Here is a 20,335-nt window from a genome sequence, read left to right as displayed (position 1 = left end):
GTGGTGGCAGGCACCTGTAAACCCAGCTACTCCAGAGGCTGAGGCAGGAGAATCGCTTGAACCTGCAAGGCGGAGGCTGCAGTGAGCCGAGATCATGCCACTGCACAACAGCCTGGACAACAGAGTGAGACTCCGTCTAAAAAACAAAAGACATGCATGCAGTTTATTATATTGTTGTGATCAGTGCACATACTGTCATATTTTGCTATTATTTTATTATGTTTTGGCAAAAGAGGCAAAAAAAATTCTAAACACGTAGTAGAGCATGGGTAGATTTCTGCAGCTAAGTAAAAACTATATATTTCAAATATTACCATTCATAATATTTCTCTTTTATTTTTTATGAACATGAAGCTTTAAAAGCAATGAGTCAATTTTGATTCCTATATATACCTTAAAACCTGCAAAGTCCAGACAAGTCCATGTTTGATGTCTTTCAAACGGCTTCTTACACTGGTTTATACAAATGGATTCTCTACCTCCTTAAAAAAATTAAGTTCCCTTCAGGCATGTCTTTGATGTTATCATACAGAGAATCTAATTTTATATGGAGCTATGTGAATACATTGACACAAGCATGGCCCAAACCAAAATGTTTTTAAATGACATATTAACTTAAAAAATAGTACTTACTCATTTAATACCTTTACAAATCCATAAGTGATTTGAAATTAGGAAAGTGGTGTAATCAATACAATGTACCAAAGATTATCTTCTCTTACGAGCTCATATATCCAATACCTAACATTCATAAAACACATGAATTTTACCATATACACCAACAATTACTGTATTCCTCCCTTAAAATTTTTCAGAGTATACAAACTAACTTTTGTGGGAATGTGATTAGAACATAACCATGAGCAGTACACACTTTTTTTTTTTCAGATGGAGTCTCTGTCGCCAGGCTGGAATGCAGTGGCATGATCTCGGCTCACTACAACCTCTGCCTCCCCAGTTCAAGTGATTCCCCTGCCTTAGCCTCCCAAGTAGCTGGGACTACAGGCATGCAACACCATGCCCAACTAATTTTTTGTATTTTAGCAGAGACAGGGTTTCACCATGTTGGCCAGGATGGTCTTGATCTCTTGACCTCGTGATCCATCCCCCTCGGCCTCCCAAAGTGCTGGGATTACAGGCGTGACCCACCTAGGAGTATACTCTTTAAAAGAATTATCTACCACATAATATTTGCAAGCTTTATGTATTCTATAATTTGATAAATATGGCATATTGTTCCTATTAAAAGAGTATATTATCTGTTTTCTTGATGCTTCCTCATTGTAAAATAGGGATCTCATGAAGATCCTGTAACACCAAAGAAGAAGAAGATATCTGTCAAATATTTTATTTCTTTTAAATTAATAGCCTATAAAAAGCCAAGTGCAGTGGCTTACATGTTATCCCAGCATTTTGTTTCAAGACATAAAAAACAAAAACAGAAATAAAGAGTTTCAACAAAGTTGTAGAACATAAAATCAACTCTCAAAAACCAGTTGTATTTCTATACACTGGCAATGAACAATCTGAAAAGCAAATTAAGAAAACAATTCTATTTACAGTAGCATCAAAAGAACAAAATATTTAAGAATACATTTCACCAAGGAGACAAAAAACTTGTACACTGACAATTATAAAACGTTGCTCAAAGAAATTATAGGATGATAATTTCTCACACCTTAATCCTAGCACTTTAGGGGCCCAAGGAGGTCAGAGGACTGCTTGAGCCTAGGGGCTGAGACTAGCCTGGGCAACAAAGTGAGACCCCCATCTCTATAAAAAATAGATTAGCCAGGTACGGTGGTGCATGCCTGTAGTCCTACCTACTCCAAAGGTGGAAGTGGAAAGATCACTTGCACTTGGGAGTTTGAGGCTACCTCGAACCATGATTGTGCCACTGCACTCAGCCTGGGCAATGGGGCAAGACTTCATCTCTAAAAAACAGTAATTAAAAATTTAAAAATCTTAAAAAGCAGGGCAGGTGCAGTGACTCGAACCTGTAATCCCAGCACTTTGGGAGCCCGAGGTGGGTGGATCATGTGGTCAGGAGTTCAAGACCTGCCTGACCAACATGGTGAAACCTCATCTCTACTAAAGATACAAAAATTAGCTGGGTGTGGTGGTGTGCACCTGTAATCCCAGCTACTCAGGAGGCTGCAGCAGGAGAATTACTTGAACCTGAGAGGAGGAGGTTGCAGTGAGCCAAGATTGTGCCACTACGCTCCAGCCTGGGCGACAGAGCGAGACTCCACCTAAAAAAAAAAAAAAATCTTAAAAAGAAATATGGAAGACACCAATAAATAGAAAGGCATCCCATGTGCATGGACTGGAAGACAATATTGTTAAGATGCCAATACCATCCAAAGCAATCTACAGATTCAATGCATTACCTATCAAAATCCTAAAGACATTTTTTGCAGAAATAGAGAAATCTGCCCTAAAGTCAAGGCAAGATGGCAATCTCTTCAGCAAGGCACATACCATTTTACGTAATCTGGATCTATCTACATTTCTAGCATTATATTCAATCCACTTCCCCAAAAAACTCCCATATCCCATTCCATTCCAAACCATCCACAATTCCTTGAATAAAATAAAACTCTTATCTGCAAACTTTCGCATGTGCTATTCTCCCTACTCAGAAAATTCCCTCCCCTCCCACCATCTTCTTTGCCTGGCTAATTAGACTTAATCAGTTATCAAGCCTGGTCCGACATAAACCATACACAAACACACTTCCCCATGCAACCACACACACCCTTGGTTCTTCCTTTATGTTCTCGGATAATAACATAGTACACTGTATTAAAATTCTAGACTAGAAATTCCCTTAAAACTAGCACTATATATGATTAATTCTTATTCACAGTAAGTGCCCAAAAAACATTTCTTGAACATTTCTTTGTGTCTCCATGAACACTGGGGCTTGAAAGAGTATTTCTGGGGTTGTTCATACTTCAAGACTCATTAATTGATGATAAGGGTATTACCAGTAGTTTTGCCAGAAACTAAACTTACCATGGAAAAGTTATAATAGAGACCCACATACTACACTTTACAATCAGGTGGATTATGTTTTAATATTACTCCAGTGTAATGTTACAGCTATAAAGCACTGCAGTATTAAACTTATAATAGGTAATCAAGAAAAAAATGTAATATGAAGCATTTTTCCTACATAGGGAAAGTATGTTAAAGTTACAGAATTAAAATATGTTAAAACTTAATATCAAACCTTGAGCTTAGCTTCAGAGTATTTTTTAACGCAAATATTTACTCATCTCAACCACAATTGCTTAATCCTCTATATATTCCCTGCAATTTATAAAAATCTTTTAGCTGTTATTTCACAGTACTGTAACTATCTGTTTACAAGACTCTGCCTCTGTTAAGAGTGCAGGCTTTCTGAAGGTAAGCTGCCATTCACTTTTGTATTTCAGTGCTTAGCAGCAAATAGATACCCATAGGTTTATCAAATGACTTACACAGTATTTTTATGTCTATATCCTGCAAATAATTTTATAGAAGAAAATTAAATTTAGAGGTTGGTAATTAGGCTAAGATCACAAAGCACGTGGGTAAATGAAATCAGAATTCAAATCCAGGTCTTCAGTCAACAAATTCTGTACCTTTTCCACTATCTCATACATATTACCACAAGTAAATAATAGCAAGTTGTATACAAATTATGTCCTGTGGTAGTTGTCTGTGGTTAAAAAGTACCAATTTGACCATAAAAATGAATCACAAAAACTACAATTGTAAATATTCTCTAAAAATGAGATCTGGCTGGGCGCAGTAATCCCAGTACTTTGGGAGTCTGAGGCAGGAGGATCACCTGAGGTCAGTTTAAGACCAGCCAAGGCAACATAACGAAACCCCGTGTCCACAAAACATACAAAAACTAGGCTAGGTTTCGAAGGTGAAGGATAAGTTTTAAACAAACAAACAACAACAAAAAGAAAAAACAAAAAAACTAGCTGAGTGTGGGTGTACACCTGAAGTCCCAATGACTTGAGGGGATGAGGTGGGAGAATCACTTAGGCCAGAGAGTTTGAGGCTACAGTTAGCTGTGTTTGCACCACCGCACTCCAGTGTGGGTGACAAAGTGAGATCCTGTCTCAAAAAGTAAAAGAAAAGATCAGCTGGGCATGGTGGCTCAAACGTGTAATCTCAGCACTTTGGGAGGCTGAGGCCAGTGGACTGCTTGAGCCCAGAAGTTCAAGACCAGCCTGGGCAACCCGGCAAAACCCTGCCTATACAAAAAAAATACATAAAATTAGCTGGACATGGTGGTGCACATCTGTAGTCCCAGGTACCCAGGAGGCTAAGGTGGAAGGAACACCTGAGCCTGGGAGGTCAAGGCTGCAGAGAGCTGTGATCATACAACTGTACTCCAGACTGGGCAACAAAGTGAGACCCTGTCTCAAAATAAATAAATAAGTAAATACATAAATATATCAATAAATAGATAATGAGATCTCTGGACCAGGCACAGTGGCTCACATCTATAATCCCAGCACTTTGGGAGGCAGAGACAAAAGGATCATTTGAGGCCAGGAGTTCAAGACTAGCCTAGGCAACATAGTGAGACCCTGACTCTACAAAATATAAAAAGTTAGCCAGGTATGGCAGTATGTGCCTATGCTATGGTCCCCACTACACTTGAAAATGGGAGTTTGAAGCTGCAGTGAGCCATAATCACACCATTACACCTCAGCCTGGTGACACAGTGAGACCTTGTCTAAAAAAAAAAAAAAAAGAAAAATAACTTGGAACTGACTTAAAGTTGGTTATTAAATGTATAAAACTCAACAGTGGACTGAATAAAGAAAATGTAGTACATATACATCAGGGAATACTATGTATCCATAAAAAAGAACAAAATGATTTCCTTTGCAGCATCATGGATGCAGCCAAAGCCATTATCCTAAGCAAATTAAAGCAGCAACAGAAACACTGCATGTTCTCATTTATAAATGGGAGCTAAACATTTAGTATAATGGATACAAAGAGGAGAAAAACAGATACAAAGACCTACATGACGGTGGAGGGTGAGGGGATGGGAAGAGGGTGAGGATTGAAAAACTACCTATGGGGTACCATGGTCACTACCTGGGTGACGAAATCATTTGTACACCAAACCCCAGCAACATGCAATCTATCCAGGTACCAAACCTGCATATGTATCCCTGAACCTAAAAGTTGAAAAAGAAAAAATAAACGAAACTGTTAAAAAAGGTAGTTATTGCCACTACAGTCTCAACAAAATACTGCTGTTAAGCATTTAAGAAAAGACTTTACCTTGTACTTCTCTATCATGATACTCTTTCAGTTTTGTCCAGAGGTCCTTAAAGTCACTAGATATATCTGCAGAGTTAGGGCTTCCACAGCTGCTTCCTGAGATGTTCATCTTGCTTAATATGCTCCACACTGCTGCTTGCTTAATATTTTCTGATCTTTTCTATTACATTATAGAGGTATCAAGTTGTCTTTGGACAGGTCAAATACCTGAAATAACAGATTGCAACATAAATGAACTTTGCTTTTACCTTTGTATACTTTGAAGTCAGGATGAAACACAAGTCCAGATATCTTCAAGTTTTCCTTATTTACCTATAATCAATCATTTTTAGAATTTGGGAAGGGAAGGAAAGAATAAGGAAAGAAGATGATAATGGTGAGAAAAGCCCTGACTTCAGTTATTTGGCTATATAAGGTAAATTTTCTTATTCCTCTTAGAGAAAGAAATTAACTATCATTACATTAAACAGAAAGGATTCAAATATGGAGATATTTTTATCATTCATGGTCAATATTAATGTACCAGTATAAAAGCATTTATTGTTTTAGCCAGGTGAGATGGCTGTTGCCTGTAATCCCAGCACTTTGGGAGGCTGAGGTGGGTGGATCACTTGAGGCCAGGAGTTTGACATCAGCCTGGCCACCACGGTGAAACCCCATCTTTACTGAAAATACAAAAATTAGCTGAGTGTGGTGGGGCATGCCTGTGGTCCCAGCTACTTGAGAGGTTGAGGCAGGAGAACTGCCTGAAACTGAGAGACAGTGAGTGGAGATTGTGCCACTGCACTCCAGCCACAGAGCAACAGAGACCCTGTCTCGATTAAAAAAAAAAAAAAAAATTTTTTTTAAACTTTGAATTGATGTGGAGTGGAGTGCAACAACACACTGAGCCCAAAAACTGAAAAACTTTCTAAGACATTCTTAACAAGTATCCACATATATACACACATCTATGTGTATTCTATAAAAGAGTCAGATAGACGACAGATGTATTAACACAGTTGAGGATCTGTATAATTTTCCAAAAGCAAGAGAAGTCAGTAAGATACAAACAGAGCAAAGATCTATGAATACAGAAACATCTTGGAGTTATGAGACCATTAGGGTAAAGTTCTTCATGCCTCTCTTAGAATAAAGGTGAATGATTAAGTTTATTACATAGTCCTTGAAGAAACCAACAGGTTAAGAAGCTCGAGTGGATTAGTAAATATTTTAATATGTGTTCTTAAAATGAAACCATTAATTAGCTACAACTTAAAAAGTTTAGGGCCCGGCGTAGTGGCTCACACCTGTAATCCCAGCACTTTGGGAGGTTTCGGTGGGCGGATCACCTGAGGTCATGAGCTCAAGACCAGCCCGACCAACATGAAGAAACCCTGTCTCTATTAAAAAATACAAAATTATCTGGGTGTGGTGGCCTGTAATTCCAGCTATTTGGGAGGCTGAGGCAGGAGAATCGCTTGAACCCAGGAGGCAGAGGTTGCGGAGAGCCGAGATCGTGCCACTGCACTCCAGCCTGGGCAATGAGAGCAAAACTCCGTCTCAAAAAAAAAAAACGTTTAATGATTAGCAAGTCTACTAAAGCTCCTCAGCCAATGCAGTACCATTTTCTAACAAGTGCACAAACTGACTGTTCCTTGCTAACCATTTCTTGAGGTCTCTGATGAAGGGGCTGAAACAGTAATTCTGAAGGGAGCAAGAGTATATGTGAAGCCATTTGGTGAACTGTAAAGCACTACAAAAATAAACTATCAAGGTTTGCGAAAATTGTGATTAGACTTTTAAACATAATCAGCAAAGACTAAATATGAACTGGATTTTAGATTATTAGGGAATTATTAATTTTCTTGGGTATAATAATGATGCGGCCATTTTTTTAAAGAAAAGTCATCTGTTAAAGGGATATTTACTGAGATATTTATAGGTAAAGGGATATATTTTCTGAGATTTGCTTGAAAAAAAGTCAAGCTTAAAACAAACAAAAATGGATGTTGAATGAAGAGCTGAAACAAGGGCTGAACTTAGACAGTTACTGAAGCTGGGTAATGGATGGGTATACAATGGGGTTCATAATTCCAGTATTTCTCTCAGGTACGTTTATCTCTGTAAGAAAGATTTGAAAGTAAAATTAGGTGCACTGCATTAGTACAGTTTTGTTTCCAAAGAGGTTTTCATCATATATATATATATATATATATATATTTTTTTTTTTTTGAGATGGAGTTTCGCTCTGTCGCCCAGGCTGGAGTGCAGTGGCATGATCTCGGCTTAGCTCAACCTCCGCCTCCGAGGTTCAAGCGATTCTCCTGCCTCAGCCTCCGAGTAGCTGGGTTTCCAGGCATATGTCACCACACCCGGCTTATTTTTGTATTTTTTAGTAGAGACAGAGTTTCCCCATGTTGGCCAGGCTGATCTCGAACTCCTGACCTCCCTGCCTCAGTCTCTCAAAGTACTGGGATTACAGGCGTGAGCCACCTCGCCCCGACTCATTATATTTTTAACTCTAACAGCTAAACAAATGGGCCTATATATAACTGTTAATAAAAGCCACCATTTATTGTTTCCCACATACCAGAAACTGTGCTGTTTTATATTCGACCTAATCTTCAGAAAAACTCTGTAAGACAGCTACTATAATTTCATTTTAGAGTTGGGGGAAGAGGCTTAAGGAAGTAAATGACTTGCACAAGGTCACACAGCTAGGACATGCCTACTCAGGGCTGAAATCAAGTCATGTGAGACCAATAACTGTAAAATATCTGTAGTAAAAAAAAGAAAAAAAAAATGATGGGGACATAAACTGTTTCTATTAAGTCAATAGTTTAAAATAAAGGTTTGTCACGCCTGTAATCCCAGCACTTTGGGAGGCCGAGGCGGGTGGATCACGAGGTCAAAAGATTGAGACCATCCTGGTCACCATGGTGAAACCCCATCTCTACTAAAAATACAAAAAATTAGCTGGGCATGGTGGCGCGTGCCTGTAATCCCAGCTACTCAGGAGGCTGAGGCGGGAGAATTGCCTGAACCCAGGAGGCGGAGGTTGCGGTGAGCCGAGATCGCGCCATTGCACTCCAGCCTGGGTAACAAGAGCAAAACTCCGTTTCGAATAAATAAATAAATAAATAAATAATAAATAAAATAAAGATTTAATTACTTTAATGATCCAAAAAATATTAATACACTCATTTAAAACCAAGAGTGTAAGTGAAGTACAGTGCTTTAAAAACAAAACATAAAAATACTTTATCAACATTAAACTTACAAAATTCTGGCTCGCAAAACCCTTTCCACCTACCCAGCATGCCCAGCACTTTTTGCTGGCGTCTCTCTCGGCACTGAACCGCTATTCGAGCCACATCGACAATGTACGTTTCCCAATCTCTCAGAACGGTACCTCTTACCTCCCAAGTTGCATTCTGGGCTCAAAGGCCTGTAATCGCTTAATACATTTCTTTGTATTCCTTAGTATAAACCACCACACCGCAGGTGCTCACCAAAATACTGGCTGCCACATCACACGTATTCTCGCACAAGTAAGGCGAGAAGCAGATCTCGACTCACTCGGGGGACTTGAACAAACTCCACGATACATCTGAGCGGTGCTCTTAAGCGCGGAGCAGAGGAGAGCTGCAAAAGCTTTCCACCCATGCCCCTTCTCCATCCGCCTTTCCGCACAGGTTCCGCTTGAGGGTCTGGCCAAAAAAGCTCCCTAGCGCGCGCCGAAGTCAGCGCATGCGCGGGGCGAGCTTGGCGCTGAAAGGCGCTTCCACAGTCCGCGCGGGAGACGCAGAAACTACTGAGTGAGCACTGGTCCTCCCGCCGGTCCACCTCCAATGAGTGTAGCCCGGGCCGGGCCGATTCCCTCAGACACTGCCCCAGAGCTGCACCCCTACCCCGGAAGCCCTTGGCGCAGCTCCAGACCAGAAGTGGCCGCTCCGACCCAGAGCTCCGGGTGGGGCAGAGATTCCTTTTACTCACCGCCTCCAAGATTGCCTCCGGATTTGCGGAAGCCCCCGAAGGGAAGCGGGCACCTTCGGAGGCGGTGAAGGGACGGGTGCTCGCTTTTCTCTTCCGCCCTTTTCCCTCATCAGAGTGCCAAGTCCTCGGTGGGAAAGCCAACCCCTCCGGGCAGCCCGCGCTTTAAGGCCGGGGGCTGCCAGCCGGGATAGAAGGCGGCCGGACCCGCCCCGCCCGGGAGCCTGCGCGACGTCACGTGGGAGTTCCCGGGACGTCACGCCCCTTCCTCTGGCTGGCCGTCGCCGCTGTGCCCTTCCTGCCCCGGCTGAGGAGGCCTGAGGTCGATGGCTGGGGAGGTGAGCGCCACCTCCGAGCTTCCGGGAGCGACCTGAAGAGCCTGTGGCGGCCGCCACAGCCTTTCTGAGAAGCGTTGGGGAAAACTCCAGCCGTTCTGTCGCGGGAGCATCAAGCCCTTGGGGTTCTGTGAAAATTATCTGTACAGTGTGTCTAACGTAAGCATTTTGCAGGGAAAGTATGTATGAGTGACCTGTACCGAATGGAGAGTTAAAATTAACTGATGGGTCGGGCGGGGTGGCTCACGCCTGTAATCCCTACATTTTGGGAGGCCAAGGCAGGCGGATCATGAGATCAGGAGTTCGAGACCACCCTAGCCAACATGGTGACACCCCGTATCTACTGAAAATGCAAAAATTAGGCCGGGTGCTGTGGCTCATGCCTGTAATCCCAGCACTTTGGGAGGCCGAGGCGGGCGGATCACGAGGTCAAGAGTTCAAGACCAGCCTGGCTAACATGGTCAAACCCCGTCTCTAAAATTAGCTGAGCGTAGTGGTGCTTGCCTGTAGTCCCAGCTACTTGGGAGGCTGAGGCAGGAGAATGGCTTGAACCGGGACCCGGGAGGCGGAAATTACAGTAAGCCGAGATCGTGCCACTTCACTCCAGCCTTAGCTACAGAGAGACTCCGTCTCAAAAAAAAAAAAAAAAAATTAGCCATGGTGGCGGGTGCCTGTAATCCCAGCTACTTGGGAGGCTGAGGCAGGAGAATCGTTTGAACCTAGGAGGCGCAGGTTGCAGTGAGCCAACATCTCGCCATTGCACTCCAGCCTGGGCAACAGTGTGAGACTATGTCACCATACACAAAATAAATTAACTGATGGTGGCGGGGAATGGAGGTAGATTACTCTAACAGTTTTCAGCCTTGTCGCTGTTACCCGCAGTTTAGTAATGTGACCTGACAGGATTGGGCGGTAACCGCCATAGATCAAAACGAACTGTGTTTTGCTGAGGCTAAATGGGAAGTTTCTGTCAAATTTGAAACGAGAAGGAATCTGAAGCGATCAGCATTATTGGGACAACATGCTGTTAGGTAATTTTTTTTAAGTCCATTTTTCTTGAGGCTGTTCGTTTGAGATTCAAACCAATAGTAGGTATTCCTATTGCTCCTGATTTCTCAAAGAATCGTTTTTAGACCAGTAGAAATTCTACAAATGAACAAAATAGACTAGAATCACAATATCTTTTAAACCAGTCCAGTACTTTTGTGTAATCATTCTAAGACCAGGGAAGAGGACAAGGGATATTAACAGGCTTCAAAAGTTTAGTACTTAGAAAATCATAAATACAAAGTGGAAAAGTAATTTTTCCACCTGTCCCACATCTTAAGGGATGAATAAACATCGTAACTTAAAAAGTTAGTATAAAGAAGAGGGGTGCTGAACCTTCTATTAGCCTGTTACAGCAACTATCATTCACTTCCCCATTTTATAAGACAACTCCACATTTTTAAAAGAAAATGGATCAAATTTTGACTATGCCATTTGTAACACAGCATAGGAAATATAACTGACAGAGTGAAGCTTTTATGTTTATGAGGGAAGTAATCTGTAATAAGTTTGCCATTAAACAAGAGTATTGAAAGAGCAGTGTAGTGTGGTCCAAAGAAAAACTATCTTAGCAGAATGACCTAACCTCTTCCTGTAGCCTCTGCCAGTGCCTCACTATCTAATCCATTTATGCAAGTCAGAATCCAAAGAGTCATCTTTGACACTTTATTCGATCTTAACCTCCATATCCAAGCCATTGCCCAGTTCAATGTTATCAAACATCCAAATCCATCCCGTTTTCTCCATCACCACCTCCATAATCCAAGATATTGTTACCTCTTACCTAGTCTATTGCTAGTCTCCTTTCTGTATCCACGTAACCAAACACCCCTCCTAAGCCTTTGTATTCGCTGGTGTTCAGAACAAAATTGAGCATCTATTCTCCATATATATTTAATTTTAAATTATATGCATGTACTGTTGAAAAATAGTACATAATCTAATGAGGGAGTTAAAGGCTCCGAAGTCAGACATCTGGGTTTGAATCCTGCTCTAATACTTCCTTACTGAGTGACCTTGGACTGACTGCTTAACCTCGCTGTCCCATTTTACCTACCTGTAAAGATAATAGTACCAACCTCACAGGGTATGAAGATTAAATGAATATATATATGTAAACTGCTTAGTATTCAGATATATAATATGTGTACAAAAGCTAGCCATAAAAAGCTAGCTAGTATTTCTTAGCTAATATTATGATTATAATCCATTTTTAAAAGCATTTTTAAAGGATGAAAAAAATAGAATAAAAAAAAGTATCTTCTTCCCTTCCCCATCTTAAATTGTGTCTACTTTGAGAGCACTTCTTTATACTGCAGCTTCTGTGATCTTCTTGAAAAGTAAATCTGATAATGTCACTGCGCTGTTTAAATCCCTTCAGTGGCTTCCAGTTACTCTATGAAGGAAGCCCCTTTGAACTGCCTCTGCTCCCTCTTTGGCTTTATTTCCAAACATTTTCTGTCCTCTGGTCTCACTGGCCTTCTGATGTTTCCTAGGCCTTGCTGTTGCCTCTTCCTGGAGTTCTCCACCAGACCTACCCCACTCTTTACCCTAGCTATCTACTAATCATGATTTTATCTTATTTCAATAGTCTCTTCTACTAGATCCTCTTATAGTAACATGTAACCTTCCCATCTTACAGTTTTTATTGTTTTAGTTATTTAATTAATTCTGTCTCCCCACTAGACTGTAAATTTCTTGAGATCAAAAACCATTTCTTGCTGGGCACTGTAGCTCACACCTGTAATCCCAGCACTTTGGGAGGCCAAGGTGGGCGGATCACCTGAGGTCAGGAGTTTGAGACCAGCCTGACCAACATGGAGAAACCCCATCTCTACTAAAAATACAAAATTGGCCGGGCGTGGAGGCACATGCCTGTAGTCCCAGCGACTTGGGAGGCTGAGGCAGGAGAATTGCTTGAACCTGGAAGGCAGAGGTTGTGGTGAACTGAGATCTAACCATTGCACTATAGCCTGGGCAACAAGAGTGAAACTCCGTCTCAAAAACAAAATGACAACCAAAAAAACATGTCTTGGGCCAGACTTTGGGTAGCTGAGGCAAGAGGATAATTTGAGGCCAGGAGTTCAAGATGAGCTTGGGCAACATAGTGAAACCTTGTCTCCTATTTTTTTTTTTTTTTTTTTTGAGATGGAGTTTCCCTCTTGTTACCCAGGCTGGAGTGCAATGGCACGATCTTGGCTCACTGCAACCTCCACCTCCTGGGTTCAGGCAATTCTCCTGCCTCAGCCTCCTGAGTAGCTGGGATTACGGGCATGCGCCACCATGCCCAGCTAGTTTTTTGTATTTTTAGTAGAGATTGGGGTTTCACCATGTTGACCAGGATGGTCTCGATCTCTTGACCTCGTGATCCACCCGCCTCGGCCTCCCAACTTGTCTCCTATTTTAAGAAAACAAACCAAAATAGCTGGGCACAGTGATGCATGCCTCTAGCTCTAGTTACTGTGGAGGCTGAGGTGAGAGGATCACTTGAGCACAGAAGTTTAAGGCTGCTGTTAAGTGGACTATATGCCATTGTACTCCAGCCTAGGGGAAAGAGTGAGAGACCCTGTCTCTAAAATTAAAAAAAAAAAAAAAAAAAAAAAGATTTGTTCACCCTTTATCTCCAGGAACTAGCCCAGTGCCTACTACTGAATCAGTATTCTATCAGTAAGTGAATGAAATGGACATTCCCTGATGGATCCTGTTTCTATTTAAGTGGGAACCTTTGGGTGCTTTCAAAATTCTTAGGGTTTTTGTTTTTATTTTTTTTTGAGATGGAGTCTTGCTCTGTTGCCCAGGCTGGAGTGCAGTGGTGTGATCTCAATTCACTGCAACCTCTGCCTCCTAGGTTCAAGCAATTCCCTACCTCAGCCTCCTGAGTAGCTGGGATTACAGGTGTCCACCACCGTGCCTGGCTAAATTTTTATTGTGTTTTTAGTAGAGATGGGGTTTCACCATCTTGGCTAGGCTGGTCTTGAACTCCTGACCTCGTGATCCACCCACCGCAGCCTCCCAAAGTGCTGGGATTATAGGCGTGAGCCACCGCACCTGGCCAAAATTCTCAGATATTTAAATGAGATTGTATAGGGCCACTTTAACAATGGAAATGGCCCTATACAATCTCATTTAAAAATCTAAGAATTTTTAAATGAGAAAAGCTTAGGCATCCTGATAGGTTCTAAAGAAGCTTTAAGAACCACATGAAATAAATTTTGAAGTTCCAAAGATGTGCTGAAAAAACATCTTTAACAGAGAAGCAGTTATTTTGAACTCTTCATAATACTGAGTTTCTCATATTTTGTGGCTTAGAACGGTATTTCCTAAACTTTTTCAATTTCAGCATACTTAGAAAATGAACAGTTGGGTTATATACTGTGATGAAAAGATGAGACTACTTCCATTCAGCAGCAACCGAAGTTGAGACTACAGTCACCTCAGGCCCAGTGCTGCCACCTTCAGGGCTAGGTTTTTAATGTCCCAGCACTCCTATTTAATGTTTTTAATGTTCCACCCTTGGCTGGAATGCTGAATTTAAAAACTGTGGTGAAATAGTTAAAATGGTAAATTTATGTTATGTGTATCTAGGCACCAATTTTTAAAAAAAATTGTATGATAGCAGTACAGCTCTAGGATTCTTAAAAGTAAAATTTTGGAACTCATGTAGATTTAAAAGTCATCTAACTCAAGCCATTTTACAAATGAAATCCTGTAGATTCTACAATCTATGCTTAACTCCTGCAGCTGGGTAGTTGAGTATTGTGAAGGGAAAATGACATATCAGGTTAGACTGATATCACTAAAATCATATGGTTTCAAACTTCATGCAGGGCATCAGTTAATCCTTAAAATAGCCTTTGTTCCTCATCTTTTATTTTCTCTGCTGTCTTCCAAACTTTTGTGTTTTCAGTCCTCAAGCCTCTGAAAGTATTTTCACTCTAGGCAGACAACCTAACTTCTGGACTAAACAAGACAATTGAGCTCAACAAGTGTGATCTTCCTAAACTTATTTTTTTCTTTCTCAACCCCATGAATTGGGCAATACCATTTGCAGTTAAAAATACAACCCGAGGCCAGGCAAGGTGGCTCATATCTATATTCCCAGCGCTGTGGGAGGCCCGAGGGATGCTCACTTGGGATTTGAGAAACTGCAGTACAGGCTGGATGACAGAGCCAGAACCTGTCTCTTAAAACACACATGCACAACACATGCACGCACACACACATGCACGCACACACAGACACATGCACACACAATCCGGTTGCTTCTTACCTTCCTGTCCACCCTGGTTCAAGCTACCATCAACCTCTTCTATGGCAATATCCTCCTTTTAAAAAAATAATAAATAATCTTTCTGTCATCCACTCTTTTCTCCATTACAGTATATTCTCCAGCAGCAGTCAGACCCTTTAAAATCTGTCAGAAAATCACACTCCCTGCTCAAAGCATATCAGGGTCTTCCCATCACCCTAGAATAAAATCCAAACTCCTTTTCATGGTGTCAGGACAAGTCAGGCATTATATTCTGCTGATGATACCTCTTCAAATATGATTTTGAATTAGTGTTTTCCTTTCCAACCTCACATATTGCCCTAGTTTAGGCCCTGGTATTTCTTACCTAGACAACAGCCTCCCAGCTTCCAGTCTTGTTTACCTTAATTCAGTCCTCATACAGCTGCCCAACACCTAAACCATTATTTCTGATCCTGGCGCAGTGGTTGACACCTGTAATCCCTGCACTTTGAAAGGCTGAGACAGATGGATCGCTTGAGGTCAGGAGTTCAACACCAGCGTGGCCAACATGGTGAAACCCCATCTCTACTAAAAATAGAAAAAAATTAGCTGGGTGTGGTGCGGGGACACCTGTAATCCCAGCTACTCAGGAGGCTGAGGGAGGTGAATCGCCTGAACCCAGGGGGTGGAGGTTGTAGTGAGCTGAGATCACACCATAGCACTCCAGCCTGGGTGACAGAGCAAGACTATGTTTAAAAAATATATATATGTATCTACTGCCTAAAGATTAAAATTCAGTTTCTTTAAAATGTCACACAAGCTATTATCCTTACATAGTCTCTGCTGCATCCCTTGCTCTTTCCCTCTGTCAACAGGAAGCTGCTTTTATCCTTTCTCCTTCCCTTTGCTGTTTCTTCGTCTTGGCTCATACAATGTTTTTTCTCTTGGAATTACTTTCACCCCCATTTTTTACACCTCACCTTTTCTTATTCTTTAGGACTCAGCTCAGGCACTACCTCTTTCAGGAGACTAACCCAAGTTTTCTCTTCATCCTTCCTTCTTATACCCTTTCACAAATGGCCTTCTTCATTCTCCCATACCCTCATTATATATCTTTATCATTGCACTAAGCACCATTATATTATAATTATTTTTGTTTTTAATCTGCAGCTACACTCTGGGCTCCTTGGCGTCAGACTGTGCTGTCTTTATTCTTCTGTTTTCCTTTTTTTTTGAGACAGAGTCTTGCTCTGTCCCCCAGCTGGAGTGCAGTGGTGCAATCTCAGTTTACTGCAGCCTCCACATCCCAGATTCAAGCAATTCTCATGCATGAGCCTCCTGAATACCTGGGATTACAGGTACCTGCCACCACACCTGGCTAATTTTTGTATTTTTAGTAGAGGCAGAGTTTTTCCATGTTGGTCAGGCTGGACTCGAACTTTTGACCTCAGGTGATCCACCTACCTCGACCTCCCAAAGTGCTGGGATTACAGGTATGAGCCACCCTACCCAACCCTGTTTTCCTACCTTTTTTTTTTTTTTTTTTTTTGAGACAAAGTCTTACTCTGTTGCCAGGGCTAGAGTGCAGTAGCATGATCATGACTCAACTCACTGCAACCTCCACCTCCTAGGTTCTTTCCTACTTTTTACTAGAGTCTTAGCACAGAACTATCTAACAGAGCCACATATACAATATTAAATTTTCTAAAAATTGCATTTTAAGTAAAAATCAGGTGAAATTAACAATATATTTTATTTAACCCAGTCTATCTAAAATATTATTTAAACATATAATCAATTTAAAAATTAATTAGACTTCTTACATTGTTTTTCTTCATACTGAGTCTCTGAAATCTGATGTGTCTTTTACCGTTACAGCACATCTCAGTTTAGCCACATTACAAGTGCTCAAGTCTGCATGTGGCTAGTGGCTACTTTATTGTACAGTGCAGCCTCAGCATATATAATATAACCAATGAGGGGACAAATGAGGTTGTGTGATTTACTTAAAGAAGCAGGATGGAACTGGGACATGGATATCTCATTCTTAGCTTAACTATTTCTGCTATTTGTGCTGGGCATTTCCCATCTCTCTCCCACTCCCCACATCATCCCATCTCCCCACCCAACATTGAGTGTCTGTGTCTCCAGACATAAAATTAAAAGGAAAGTTATTAAATCCTTTATAATTATTTACATAAAACTTTCTAGTATCTATGACATGAACACACAATTCTAGTAAACTGGAGTGAATCCTTATACCTGCAGTCACTATTTTAAGAACACAACAAAAGCCTGTTTGAGAGAAAAGAGGGAAGAGAAACTTTAAGACAAAAGAAAAGTATCTTAACTGGCAACATTTGTGTCAACTTGAACACTTGATTCAATTTTTAAAAAGTTGTTTACAGTAATTAGTAAGTGTTTTTTTGGAGTGGGAGTATACATTGATCAGCGATCTCACCTCAAATGTCAAAATGTTTTGTCTATGACTTGAGTTTGATGGTGCCAAGATTCCAGGTTGAGAAGTTTTATAATTATTTTAAAATATATATTTAACATTGGTGGAAGGTGTCAGCCTCACAGTTTTTATTTTGACAATATCCTAGGTGTTCATTTAAGTGCTTGTAACAGAGAGATTATACCTTGCTTTCCAATTAGAAAGATTAGCCTCATATCTTCACTATAGCGACACTGGACTTCATACCTTCTTTGTTTCCCTTTTTAAGCTGTTAAAGTTGTTTGTTTTTAAACATCATTCATCGAGCTGCTTCATGTCACATCAGTAATCGGCAAAGTTTTACTGGCATACAATTTTCCCAGTTTAAGAATGATCTCCATGCTTGATAAAGAAGGTTAAATAGTATATTCATAGTTGCCTTGGGCTTAAATTATAGTGGGGTGATGAAGAATGTTGTTGATCTGTTATTTGCAAAATGGTTTCTTTTCTTTACTTTCTTCTTTTTTTTTTTGAAATGGAGTTTCGCTCTTGTTACCCAGGCTGGAGTGCAATGGCACAATCTCGGCTCACCGCAACCTCCGCCTCCTGGGTTCAAGCAATTCTCCTGCCTCAGTCTCCTGAGTAGCTGGGATTACAGGCACTCACCACCATGTCCAGCTAATTTTTTGTATTTTTAGTAGAGACAGGGTTTTGCCATATTGACCAGGAATGTCTCGATCTCTTGACCTCGTGATCCACCCACCTCGGCCTCCCAAAGTGCTGGGATTATAGGCGTGAGCCACCGCGCCTGGCTTTTTTTTTTTTTTTTTTTTTTTATACATAGTGTTGCTCTGTTGCCCATGCTGGGATGCAGTGGCGCTATCTCAGCTCACTGCAACCTCAGCCTCCTGGATTCAAGCAATTCTCCTGCCTCAGCTTCCTGAGTAGCTGGGATTACAGGCATGTGCCACCATGCCCGGCTAATATTTGTATTTTTAGTAGAGGTGGGGTTTTACCATGTTGGCCAGTCTGGTCTCGAATTCCTGACCTCAAGGAATCCACTTGCCTTGGTCTCCCAAAGTGCTGGGATTACAGGCATGAGCCACTACGCCTGACCACAAAAGGATTTCTTTTTCTTTCTATCTTTTTTCTTTTTTTTAATGGAGTCTCACTCTGTCGCCCAGGCTGGAGTGCAGTGGCTTGATCTCGGCTCACTGCAACCTCCACCTCTTGGGTTCAAGTGATTCTCCTGCCTCAGCCTCCTGAGTAGCCGTGATTACAGGCGCATGCCACCACACCCAGCTAATTTTTGTATTTTTAGTAGAGACGGGGTTTCACCGTGTTGGTCAGGCTGGTCTCAAAGTCCTGACCTTGTGATCTTCCTGCCTTAGCCTCCCAAAGTGCTGGGATTACAGGCATGAGCTATTGTGCCTGGCCCAAAATGATTTCTCATCAATGGAAAGGGACACCTGTTTCTTCCATGTCATCTATTTATAATGCAGTGGCTGTCTGGACAATATTTCATGTCTATTCATATAAGCTTATGAAGCCCAGCAATTTTGTTAGGTGGTTAGCCCATAGGCCTTTTCTCTAATCCTGGCACTTATAAGAATCTCAGAACTTAACTGCCAAAGAAATAAGATAATTTGAGTGACAACTAAGACTATAGAGTAGAAAAGTTTATTTTATTTTGAGAATCTTGAACAACAAATCTTTACCATTGTATCTAGTAAAGTATTATACTGCATTGTATAATGTATATCATTATCCTATGTATAATGCTACCATGATATAAGCTGTAGGAATAATATTTATTTATAGTAATGGAAAATATTAAGAAGAGCTAACTGGGCCGGGCATGGTGGCTCAAGCCTGTAATCCCAGCACTTTGGGAGGCCGAGGTGGGGTGGATCACGAGGTCAAGAGATCGAGACCATCCTGGTCAATATGGCGAAACCCTGTCTCTACTAAAAATACAAAAAATTAGCTGGGCATGGTGGCGAGTGCCTGTAATCCCAGCTACTCAGGAGGTTGAGGCAGGAGAATTGCCTGAACCCAGGAGGCGGAGGTTGCGGTGAGCCGAGATTGCGCCATTGCACTCCAGCCTGGGAAACAAGAGCGAAACTCCGTCTCAAAAAAAAAAAAAAAAGCTAACTGTAGGAACAAGTCATTGACATTTGGATTCTATTAGAGAATTCTTTGATAGGTTCACACGAGGAAATATGTTTAATATGCATTGCTTTTTCCATTTAAAAATATTGCATCTTAAATGCTAATTTTTCACCTATGAATTGATGGATTTATTCACTGCTGGCAAATAGTTGTGATCTTTAATGTAATTATGTGCTTCAAAAATTGCAGGTATAACTTTAAACACACTGTCTTTTTTGGTCTTTATTATAGTTATGCTTAAGAAAAATAGACTTTGTTTAAAATATTGGCTTCTCCTTTTCCTAATCCATGAGTCTAGGATTAAGAAAGCTTCGATAGTTACTTTTCCAAAGGTAAAGTAAAAAATTTAAAAGTGTTTTTGTTCAAAGTTCAGTTCTTAGAGGAGATCCTGAGTTTTAGCTAGTACTCTTTTCAGTTTTATTTAAGTTATAATCAGAAATAGTAAACATGTACAGTGAAATTGTGTTTTAATTCAATTCATACTCATGGTGACAGTTTGTTTTTGTGGACTATTTAGGATACCAAAATTGAAATAGATAGGCTTCTGGCCAAGTGCAGCAGCTCATCCCCACAATTCTAGCACTTTGGGAAGACTAGGTGGGAGGTTGGCTTGAGACAACTTGCCTGGGCAACATAACAAGACCCTGTCTCTACAAGAAAATAAAAATAGAAATAAATCTATCTGGGTTCAGTGATGTGTGTAATCTCAGCTACTTGGGAGGCTGAGATGGGAGGATCGCTTGAGCCAAGATGTCTAAGTTGCAGTGAGCCTTGATCACACTCTAGCCTGGGTGACAGAATGAGACCGTGTGTCAAAAAAAAAAAGTTCCTTTC

The 20,335-nt window shown here is 41.0% G+C and overlaps 1 protein-coding gene and 1 pseudogene across 25 annotated transcripts in view; one reads left to right on the top strand and one right to left on the bottom strand.

Moving 5' to 3' along the window:
* Positions 1-20,335, bottom strand: part of RBBP8 (RB binding protein 8, endonuclease) — a 116,858-nt gene that overhangs the window by 86,144 nt on the left and 10,379 nt on the right. For 6 of the 24 annotated variants that reach the window (XM_078347879.1, XM_035270726.3, XM_035270731.3 and 3 more), the window contains exons 1-2: positions 9,283-9,515; positions 5,305-5,511 (exon numbers count right to left, since the gene is read on the bottom strand). Coding sequence is in view for 18 of the 24 variants with exons in the window: in XM_035270726.3 (XP_035126617.2) it covers positions 5,305-5,413 (109 nt within the window). In the remaining 6 variants the exon portion in view is untranslated. Of the gene's footprint in view, positions 1-633; positions 742-5,115; positions 5,199-5,304; positions 5,513-8,798; positions 9,516-20,335 lie in introns of those variants that run through there. The other 18 variants (XM_078347881.1, XM_078347871.1, XM_078347876.1 and 15 more) reach the window with 11 other exon arrangements.
* LOC108588065 (protein lin-28 homolog A pseudogene) overlaps positions 9,566-20,335 on the top strand; it is a 53,708-nt pseudogene continuing 42,938 nt past the window's right edge. The window contains exon 1 of the transcript XR_013525801.1: positions 9,566-9,773. The product of XR_013525801.1 is annotated as a protein lin-28 homolog A pseudogene (transcript). The remainder of the gene's footprint in view (positions 9,774-20,335) is intronic.

Source organism: Callithrix jacchus, chromosome 13 (genome assembly GCF_049354715.1).
Source record: "Callithrix jacchus isolate 240 chromosome 13, calJac240_pri, whole genome shotgun sequence".
Taxonomy (NCBI): domain Eukaryota; kingdom Metazoa; phylum Chordata; class Mammalia; order Primates; family Cebidae; genus Callithrix; species Callithrix jacchus.
This window is presented reverse-complemented; position numbering and strand designations above follow the sequence as displayed.